This window comes from Melospiza melodia, chromosome 22 (genome assembly GCF_035770615.1).
Source record: "Melospiza melodia melodia isolate bMelMel2 chromosome 22, bMelMel2.pri, whole genome shotgun sequence".
NCBI lineage: Eukaryota > Metazoa > Chordata > Aves > Passeriformes > Passerellidae > Melospiza > Melospiza melodia.
This window is the reverse complement of record NC_086215.1, coordinates 7,986,718-7,998,091: the sequence shown is the minus strand read 5'-3', so window position 1 is coordinate 7,998,091 and position 11,374 is coordinate 7,986,718. Positions and strand designations below refer to the sequence as shown.

Sequence of the window (11,374 nt, the reverse complement as noted above, 5' to 3'; positions counted from 1 at the left end):
AAGGGCTGGCTCTCAGCTCCCGGGTGACCCCAAGGCAGTATCCCTGGCTACCCCATATCCCAGCCCCGGGCATGGCTCAGCTGTGTCCCACAAATGCAGTTCCTGCCCATTCGGCAGCCCCTGTCCCGCGGGAAGGTAAGTGTCACAGCTGGGAGCAGGATGTGCCCCTGCAGCCCCGGGGGATGATCCCGGCGCAGGTCCTGCCCAGGAGCCGGCAAGGGGCGGCGGCACCGGCCGGGAGCTGCGCGGACTCTTTGGGGGTTCCCGGAGCAGGGCGGGGGCTAAAGGCGCGTCCCGACCTTGAACCGGCAGGCCCTGTCCTCCATTATAGCCCAGAGAGCACGCGGAAAAGGTGATGATCAAGAAAAAGCCTTAAAAGTTGAAATTTTTAATCCAGGAGAGAGAGGAAGGACATAAGCATAAATCTGTTTCCCGCAGGAATCAAATGCTGTGTACCAGGCACCTGCGACCTCCCCTCACTCTTCTCCATAAAGGAAAAGCAAGCACTGTTCACATCACCCGTGAAAGATGGTGTTTGGGACTAAAGATTTGAGTTTGGGACTAAAAAACTTGATTATTTTGAAAAAGACTCTTAGAAATGGTAACATCAAGTAACAGTTAAATGTATTTTAATTCCTTCAAACAGAAGGATAGCTTGAAGGTACAGCAGAGAAATTATTTCATTGATTTCATTCTCTTTAAAAAAACAAAAAACAAACCAAAACAAAAAACAACATGGCTTCAAAATTCAGGAACAGTATCCAATAAACAAAGAACTATCCTTATGCACCTGGTTTAGTGTGGTACAAAGAGCTTACAGATTCAAATGAATATCATAAATTACTGAGAAATCGATTCAGATAATGCTTGTTTACAGGGACAGAAACTATGTTGACAAGTATGAATAAGTACACAGATAATCTCTTTAAAAACCCCAAACCTTCCTGGCTGTATTTACACACTCAGCTGTATTTGTTTCCTTTGGCACGAGAAATTACAGACAAAAGATTCCATTTTATAGCAATTAAATTTAAAAATAACCTTTGAGATAGTTAGGCCATATAGCCCCAGCACAGCAGCTTTATTAAATTGCTGCCAACCCTTATGTTCTAGCCCTGGAAATTCAAACCAAAAAACCTGAAGTCATTTACCACCTGTGACAAATTTCACATGGTAGGATTAACTGTATGTGAGGAACTCAAGCAGTGGGGAATTAATGATATTTAATAAGAACGAATCTCCCATTATTATCCAATGTAGATGTCTTTTAAAAAGCTCTTTATACACATATAAAATAAATCCAGCAAAAAATGGACACCCATTACATATATTCAGCCAAATTAGACATTAAGTGAACAGTCAGAGCACACGATGGCCAGCTGTAATATTTCTTGAGCATTGCAGAGAAATGTGTTAATCCCTAATCATTTCCATGCTAGGAAAAAAAAATTAAATTAACACTTAACTAATATGGTTTATTCTTTTACCAGTTTACTCTTTAGCCATTGTCAGGAGTAAACCCTCAAGTTTCACAGCAAATTCAGTATTATCAGTACAGTAGCAAGAGTATTTTGGCACCCTGTAAAATCCTAAAGAATGCGCAAGAAAAAAATCTCTTAAGTAGCATTTAATTATCCAGACTTCTCATTTCTTGTTCCTGCTATTTGACTTTACAGAGCCTGAAGCTTTGATTACTTTCAAACCAGTTTTTATAAGTTTTCTGCTAGTAACCAACAGGGATGGAACAACAATGGCACAATATTTTTCCTAAAGCATTCAAAACTAGCAAAAGGTAATTTTCCTTGAGGAACTACAATTAGGACTACATAAAAATTAAGTAATGAGGCATCATGGCAAGAAACAGCACATCGACCCTCTATCACAACAGGAAGCTAATTTCAAACTTACAACAAAAAGGAATCAAATTAAAAAACACTAAAATTTATAGGACTTCATGGGTTTTGTTCCTTCTCTCTCTAGATGGTAAGAAACCATTACTGATCAACGTTGTACTTGGCTCTGCAAAGCAGGATGAGGGCAGAAGCTTTTGTTGAGATGGAATAAAGTACATGGTTGTCTTATTTTTGCATTGATCACATGAGACTGGACGTTGCATTGTCTCTGATAACTGGATTGAATCCAAGCTGGACCACACACTTACAGAATGTTTTCCCTCACACGTTATTTGTGCACGTCTCAACCAGACATTGATCTTGTTCTGCCAAGTGTATTCTTAAGCATCAAAAAAAGCTGAATTTGACTACAGCAAATTCTGTGAGGAACAGGAATCAGAGAATATAACAAGTCTTCCCAGAAGACAGTCTTTTTCTACACATCCAAAGAGCTGTTTGAATTTCAGATGAGCTGATAGAACATTTTTTTCTTAAATATTTCAAAAGCAAAGCATGTTAAAACAAATTCCATTACATTTTGTGGAATACCAGTTCCAACACCCTCTTATGTGAAATTGTTACAAGTTTCTCAAATGCAGTCTCTTAAAATGAGAGTACAGTGTATCTAAAGCACATATACATGCTGCTACCAAGGAAAAAAAAGCAGTGAAGTAGCAACTTTTTATACATGAACTTTACTAAGAATCTTGCTCTTTGAAATAGCCCCCAAATTAGCTTGCAATTAAGATTTGTTTTCAACTGAAAAGACTTACAAAACCACCCAAATATTTTAAAACCAACCCTTGGTCTTTTTATTCTGAGCTTGCATGGTATTTTCATGCAAACTGATGTACTGGAGATACAGTACTGCAAATTACTACAAATTCTACAAATCGAGTGACTTTCCTTTTTGCAGAACATGAACATATACCTGTGTCTTCACACACAGCACATGACCCTACAGGAACTCAAGAGTCAGTGTGCAGTAGGAGCTACCACAGGAAACACTTTACAGGTACTGAAATAGTGGGAACTACATGAACTGGTTCAGTCCACACAACCACAAGGCTGCACTGCACTACAGAAATACTGACAAAATGCCCCCAAAAAATGCCAAGAAACTACAGCAATTTCTAAATAGGATATAAAAGCTGTTTCTTTCAGTGAAGACCAACCAGTCCCTTTGTGTACACATTTAGTTTTATTGTAACAAAGCAACTTGTACACTTTAACGTTTAAAACTGAGCATCTTTCTTTCCTTTCCAGTGAAAACAAAAAAAAAAAAAAAACCAAAAAGAAAAAAAGGAAAAAAAAAAAACCACCAAAAAAAAACCCCAAAACAAACAAACAAAAAAAAAAAATTAAAAATAAACAAGAACAAAATTACAATAGAGAATGTCAATTCCAAATAAGATCCTACAGGTTCTGCTGATTCTCCATCAAGTGGCAGGGCTCAAAGTCATCATTAGGAGAGAAGATTTTATTTTAAAAGTGTCATCTTAAACTGCAAGGATGTTTGTTAAACATCACAATTAAACATGCCAAAGGAGAAGAAGCCATGTTGTCAAAATGCCCACTTAACCCACCCAAACTTCTGAAACCCACCCCGGCTGACCTTCTATAACCCCATTTTTATTTTTATTTTTTTGTCGTTTTTTCTTTTTTTTTAAACAAGAGAAAGTAGACAGATACATGTTGGTAAATGCTAACTGTCCATATTCACATAGAGACACAGTGTAATCTCTGAGCCCAATATACAGAGAAAGAAGGAAAAAAGCTAGATTCTATGCACTACTACACAGGGGCCTAGCACTCTTCAGCTTCCAGCAGAGTGAAGGGAGCAGAAGGTTTTCTTTTTTCCCACAGAACATGGTGTGTTGAATTCATAAAGTTTTTGTTTTGAGACAGAAAGGGATAAAAATGAACTTGAAACAGAAACTGGTAGATTCTTTTCCACTGTATTCTGCTCAAGATATTTCCCCAAAAGAAATCGTGAACCATGGTGTAGAGGAGAAAAAGAGACCTCAAGAGAACAAGGCGACTGAGCACAAGAAAAAAAAGACAGCAACTTGCTCCCAGGGACTGGAGAAAAATTAAAAAGGTAAAAAGGGGGTTTGGAATCCATCAGTGTTCAATTAGTCATCTTCTCCTTCATCCTCCTGTTGAAAGATAAGCAAGAAATAAATAAATCTAATCACTAAACTTCAGATAGCAAATGCAGTGACCAGAACTTTTTACAGTGCTACTCATGGTGCTCTGTGATCATCTCTTCCCTCACTATAGGATGGTAACACTTGGCCTGGGTGCCCAGCTACTGAGCACAGAGAAACCACTCAGGCCCTGGGTGTCCCAGGAAAACACATCAGAGGTTTGAGAAACTGTGACTTAGAATCACTACAAGCACTGACACAAGTTTAGCCTGCGGAAAATGAAGGGGTCATCTTTTCTCCCTCACTAAAACTCATAAAAATCAAAATGCTGCACCTTTCACATGCCAAATTCTAGGTTATACAACACAGCCCAGCACAGCTCTCCTCTCACTGCACGGGGTTTGTGCTGCTGGAAGTCAGACACACCACGCCCAGTTTCAAGAAACAAAGACATTCTAAACTAATTCCCAACACCCTGGATGCTGAACCTGAAATCCCACTTACTACTAAAGCGAAGTTTTAATTCCTGAGCCCAACAGAAAGTGTTAGCTAGGCTGGCCATAAGCAGAAATGAACCAAGTGGGAAGGATGGCTGGATGTAACAACAAAAGCCATTGATATGTAAAGCATTGCTAGAATGCTCAGTAATGAAGAAGGAATTTTGTCACATTCACATCCTAGTTCACCTAGAGCACTTCCCTTACAAATTTACTGAAACTATACACTTCCACTGTCTCTCATATACACAAACATAATTACTGCTACCTGAAACCACTCAAGTTAATGCAGTCACAGTTCTCACACCTTGGGGTGCAGAAAAGAGCCAGTTCACCTTTGCCACAATTGGTATTCTTACAAGATCCCTCTCAAACACCACACAAATGGCATGAAGGGCAAGATTACTCACCTCTCCTTCCTCTCCCTCATCATCATCTTCATCCTCCTCCCCCTCATCTTCATCTCCTTCTTCATCAATATCCTCTAATCCTTCCTCCTCTTCATCATCATCGTCATCCTCCTCTCCCTCCCCTTCCTCATCATCCATATCAGGAACCTTAAAGACACATTTGCAACATCAATTCAGTGATGAAATTCACTTTTTCCCAGAGCTGCTGTGGGTGCAATGCCCTGCTCAGGGCTGTACCTACCAAGTAGTACTGTAGAGGGTTTGGCCAGATGTCATCCTTGATGACTTCTCCTAGCTCATCAGCCCCTGCATCAGAGTGGTCAGTGAACCAGGTGAAGAAGCTTTCTGGCTCTTCATGCTGCCTCTTCCTACTGGCTTTGTTCTGTGTCTGGCTTGAACGTTTTGTCAGGTCCTGAAAAGAAAGTTAAGAAGGTTCCCTAAAGCTGTCTTTTTATGGCTTTTTTTTCCTATAAGCACCATGTAAAAAATGCACTTGTCTAAACAACCCCAAGAAGTCACTTTCCCCTCCCTCTTCACGGGTAAGTCTGAAGCCCAAACAACTGACAGAAGATACTGCATTTCTCATAAACATGAGAGAACAGTAAACCCACTGGTTTCTTTCAATGGCCTCCACTGGAACACTGAAACTCACATAATCTCACATTTCATTTACATTTCCCTATCTCAGGGAAACACAAGAATGACAAGTATTTAATGACACACTGAACTTACAAGGTCTCACAATGACTGAATGCCACTCAGAGTAGTTGTAATTGCAGCAACTACTACACAAAGCCAATTTAAGAAAGTCTCCACACCTCTCAGCTCTTTTAGCATTTGGATATAAAGACCTGCCTAGGCCTTTTTCCCACTCTGAAATCTTCAGGCCACTCTCTGTAGTAAGTGCAAAAAAAACCCACACAAACTGCTAAAGCACTTGGTCACAAGAATACATATAAGTTTTGTATCTATCACTTTACCCTAGAAAAGACGTAGTAAGTTTGTAGTAAGTTTGCAACAATCTTTTTGTAAAGTCTGAACTTAAATAAATTATTTCTTTGACCATATGGTTACACCACACTTCCAGTGTTTCTTCTCCTGATAGAATGACAGCATTTACAGGTCTGGACTGTTTAATAACAAAGCAGAATTCACACTGATTTTGTGCTGTATTGCAAAGATCACACGACTGGTCTGTACAGGAATGCAATTTCTGATACAAGAGGAAATGTTCTAGTTCTCAATATGAAAAACATGAAATTTTTTCCTTGGTCTGAGAGTGACGAAACAAGCTGCAATTCAACTGCAAGCCTCAGCTCTACTTTTAAAACCTCAGTTCAAAATCTTCAGGATAACACTGAAGAATTTCTACAGAAATAAACTGCAGTAAATTAATGATTCTTGAACATTGCCTGGGTGACAGGTATGCCCACATCAGTATGGCTGTAAATTCTACAAAACATGTGGCATCTGGAAATGAAGTCAAAGAAATAGATGAAAATATAAAACAAGATCACACACTGCTATCTGATCCCCCTAAACCTGTTGTCCTTGGAATTCTTCATTTCATAGTTATTGTAAGTAAACAATAAAACACAGTCTAGAGATCCTGGCCAAGGAAGAGATAAGCTAATGCACTTGGTAATGTTTTTACTTGGTCACACTTGTGCTCTCCCAGATGCAATCCTTACCTTTCCAGATTTCCATTTGATCTCAGTCGATTTTGAAGATGGGTCTCCACTTTCATTGAGGTGAAACTCTTTGGAGAGAACTTTATTTTCAAAGTAGGGATTCTCATCAAAATACTGCAGAGTGGAAAACAAAGAGTTAGAACTCACAGAATGCAAACACACATAAGTCAAACCTGGCACTATATACGTAACTGTGGAGGTTTAAATTATAAACTACAACCCAACATGCAATTATATTAAAAAAAACAACAGCAAAATCACAAGTGAATGAACCATTTAAAGTACTTACAAAATCTATTCTGTAACCTGATTTGATGTCTTCAAATTCTGTCACCTCAACTCTGGTCAAGTAATGCAGTGCTTCCTCATCTTCTTCTCCCAGCAGTGCAGATACTGAGAGAGAAAGAGGAATCCCACATTAACAAAGTCATGAAACAGGCAGGCAAAGCACAGGAAACTGACAGCCAGGAAGATCTAAAAAGCAACACATCTGTCCAAACCAACTCCTCATGGCTTCTTCTTTTCAAGTTACCAGCCAACAGCCTACCCACACATACCCACCCTTCCCTCTCAAACAGATTTCCATACATGTAGTTTGCCCAATCTAAGCAGTCTACAAACTTGTTTTGTAGAAAGTTTACTGTCAGGAGTCCCAAGGAGCTCACTTCCCAGTAAAAAACACCCAAACAATCTGAGACAATTTTTGTTTGTTTGCTCGTTTTGCTCTAAGTTTCCAATGAACTGAATAAAGTGGGAAACTTGCCATTTAAAATGCAGAAAGAAATTTTAGGATTGAAGTATTTAGTAAACAAGATGTTCCTTTGGCCAACCAGTGCAAGAAAGAAAAAGCTTAAAAAATTAAATCTAGGACAGAGGAAAAGTGTTGCATGCTTAGTAACAACCCCACAAGACCATCAGAGCTTTAAGGCACTCACATAACAATCAAGCAAACACTGAATTTACAGAGGAAAAAAAGAGGGCTGTTCAGAATGTACCTTGTGGGTGGTTGACAAATGTTGTTACCCAGAAATTTGGGATTTTGGCGATCAATTCTGACCTCTTCTGGAAGAATGGTTGGCGGAGTTTGTTGTATTTCTGTTCTACTTTCAAAATTTCCTCACTGGCTTGTTCATTCAGTCTGTAGGAGAAAGAGCCATGTTAACCACAGGAGAGAACTGGGATTTAAGGACACATCAGAGCAGTTAACTAAAAGTTTGATAAGACCAGTCTGCCATATTCTGCAGATGAAGTATCCCAAAAACCCCAGAAGCTCAGAGCTGTAACAACTGTTCAAAAACACTCTTGCCAGAAGCAATCTCACTGGTCTGAATGGAACCTTCTAAACACAAAGCAGTGTTTTATCTTGAACATTTTGCCTGCATAAACTTGCATATGGGTAACACAGCCCTATCACCTGCCCCCCTAAAACTTTTAGGGAGGCAAGGAAGCCACAGCAAAGAAATTCTGCACCCTGTGCAAGTAAAATTTGAAGATTTAAAACTGAGCTGCTGTAAAATGGCAAAGCCCTCACACTGCAACAGCTTCACACATTCACAGCCCCAACAGCCACCTGCAGGCCCTGCAGGACACCAGGCATGGAGAGAACATGCAGGCAGGGACTGACACAGAACCCACAGCCCCAAGAGTTTTGGCATATAAAATTAACACCTCAGAGATATTTTCTGCATATTACTGCATAAGCACATGAATATTATAATAAAAATGTATAATAAAAGCTGACTTTTCAGCCATGTGTTTCGTTCTGCTTGCTAACAGGGAAATACTTTAGCCAAACAGCTTACACATTAACTTGAGAAGCCAGGGTGAAATACACTTCTATTATCAAAAATACCACAATTAATTAAAAATTTTAAACTCAAGTTCTACCTCTTTAATTATACACAATTAGGCAAGAAACCAGGACACTTCTTTGTTATTTTAATGTCTCTAATCAAGTCAGAACACAGGTATATCTTGGCAGAGTTCAAAGACAGTGAACACTACTGAGTGCTCACTGTATACTAAACACTTTCACTTTTGTCAGCTACATTTCAATTTCTGCTAAAACATTTTAAAAGTTAGATAACGTTTACCTGTCTATTTCATTCTGTACTTCATCAATGTGTTCAATTGCTTCCTGTTGCTCTTTTTCTGAAAAACAGATGAAAATGTGTCAATAATCCCTTCATTCACAAGCCTGACAAGTCACCTGGGGTTTCTCTTTGAGAAACTCTCCAGTGACCTACTGTAGAAGTTCTTGGGTATTTCTATTAAATGTCGCAAGAGTTACAAGGCCTGAAAGCACCAGCTTTACAGGGTGTGCTGCAGCTGAAGTGCAGCAAAGTTTGATAAAACAGCCCTTAAACTGAGTTCACCCTTAGAAACCACAGCTCACATCCCGCTACGCTGTTTTACAAGCCAACTTAAATTACAAGCCAATAAAATTTTAATTAAAAAGTTGTAAGCCACAGTTGCTACGACCAACACATCTGAAGAAACGCGAAGTAATTTACAGAGCGCTGGAATATCAATAGAAATAGCCTATCTGGCTACACATCACCTTCCAAAAACCGAAAAGAACGTTCAAAAATCCGGTTACAAATGAAAGAGACGCGAAAGCCGCCGTTGGCAGGAATTTTCTAAAGGGCACTTCCCCTGGACCAAGTTTGGCCGAGGCCGGGCTTACGGAGCGCTGTTTACCCACCGCGCGGGAGATGAATGAGCGGCAGCGGGAAGCGGCCGGAGCGGAGCAGCGCCCGGTGCGCGTCCCGCCGGGCCCGGCCCGCGCTCGGGGACAGCTCAGCCTCTCCCGGCGCGGGGGACGCACGTGGGGAACGCGCCGGGGCCGGGGGCAGCCCCGACCTTTAAAAGCCGAGATCGCACGTGGGGCCGGCGCGGGCGGCCTCGGCACCGCGTGTCTCCGCCGCTCCATCCCCGCGCGGCCCGGCAGCACCACGCGGCCGCGGCCGGCGCGGGAGGCGGCGGCGCATCATGGCGGCGGCGGCGGAGCACAATGAGGCTCCGCGGATGCTGCTCCGGGAGGGGCGGCGGGGGGGTCCCGCTGCTCCGCCGAGCCGCAGCGCCCCCCGCCCGGCCCCGCGGGGAGAGAAGCCGGGCCGGCAGCGCAGACAAAAGGGCGCTAACATGGCCTCCTCCCGCCGCCGCCGGGCCTGCACATCCGCCCGGCCGGGCCCGCGCTCCGCCCGCCCCCGGCGCGGCCGCGGCCCGTGCGGCGGGGGAAAATGGCGGTCGGCGCGAGGCGGAGGCCGCGCCGGCTGCCGCCATTCCCGTCCCGCCCCCGGCGCGGCCTCACCTGAGGTCTCGTCGGCCCCATCGTGGTTGGAGTTCAGCTCCTTCTTACTGACTTTGGCCGCCGGCGCCGACATGTTGGTGGCTGCGGAGCGCGGAGGGCGGGAGGGAGGGGGGGGGGGCTGCAACGGGGCTGCGCGGGGGGGGGGCCGGGCACTGACTCCTCCTGCTGGTGCTGCTGCTGCTGCCGCCGCCACTCAGGTCCCTCCGCCGCCGGGGCGCTCCCGCCTCCTCCGCGCGGTCCTGCCGGATACCGGGGCAGCAACGGCGCCTCTCACTCCCCTCGCGCTCCCTCGCCCAGAGCCGCCACCGCCACCTCCTCCTCTGCTGCTGGCGAGGGGCGGGCACGCGGCGCGCATGCGCGGCCCCCCCCTCCGCCCGGCCGGGCCACGGCGGCCGCACCGCGCGTGCGCACCGAGCCCCCCGCCCCGGGCGCGCTGTGCCGCGGGCGGTACGATGCGCAGGCGCACTGCTCTCCGCACACACACACACGCCGGGGAGGTCCCGCGTGCGCAGCCGTGGAGAGGCCGCGCCCCTCGACCGCCCCGAGCTGGGCGCTCATTGGTCGGAGAGCGTTGGGGGGCGTGGCCGCGGCGCGGAGACACAGAGGACGGCGCGCGCGGGAGGGCGGGGGCGCGCGCGGTGTGTGTAGGAGAATTGGCGGCGCATGCGCGCGCTGCACGTGCCCGCGCGCCCTCGCTATGGCGGCGGGCGCGAGGCCCGTGAGGTCCGCCCCGTCCCCTCACGGCCCGCGCGGGCACCGAGCCCTTGGTGCGGCCGGGCTGGGGCCCGGTCCCTCCCCCGACCGGGGGACATCGCGGGGCAGGAATGGATTTCGGGACCCCCGACCCCCAAAGTGTGCACAGAATGCTGCCGTCCCGCTCCGTGAGGTGTTCCCTTGGTTGTGGGCTCAGCGCTTCCCTCCGGCAGTGAGGTCGCGTTTCCAACCTGCCGCGCTCTGGGGATGTGGCATCCCCGTCTCCCTGTGCTGCCTGCCTTACCTGGAACATGGGCACAACCATGGAATCGCCAAGGTTGGAATAGACCTTCCAGAACATCATGTCTAATGTTCACCCAATACAACCACTGTAACCCCCAAACCCCTAAAGCACATCACCCAGAACCAGATCCAGACACCTGAATACCTCCAGGGATGGTGACTCCACCTATCCCAAAGCATGGCCACCCTGGCAGGGAAAAAATCTCTCTCAAATACCTCATCAGAATCTCCCATCTCCCCTCAAGGCCTCTCACTGCAAGCAAGGCAGAATTGACCGGCCCCCATCCCTCCTTTCAGGTGGTTGTGAGAGCAATGAGGTGCCCCCGAGCCTCCTCGAGACTAAACAAACCCATATAAATAACCTGGGACATTCTGTGTTGAAGGCACAGAGCCCTGTCAGTCACATCCAGCTCAGTTACTGGGGA

At 45.3% G+C, this 11,374-nt stretch overlaps 1 protein-coding gene across 1 annotated transcript; it reads right to left on the bottom strand.

Annotated features, from left to right (window-relative positions):
- Positions 1–612: 612 nt before the first annotated feature.
- Positions 613–10,056, bottom strand: SET (SET nuclear proto-oncogene). The gene is made up of 8 exons (XM_063174352.1): positions 9,954–10,056; positions 8,734–8,791; positions 7,636–7,778; positions 6,930–7,033; positions 6,641–6,754; positions 5,191–5,361; positions 4,950–5,096; positions 613–4,051 (listed from the first exon to the last, which is right to left on the bottom strand). Exons 1-8 carry the CDS (start codon positions 10,024–10,026, stop codon positions 4,028–4,030), a joined length of 834 nt encoding a protein of 277 aa, XP_063030422.1. The 5' UTR covers positions 10,027–10,056; the 3' UTR covers positions 613–4,027.
- Between the last annotated feature and the right edge of the window lie 1,318 nt (positions 10,057–11,374).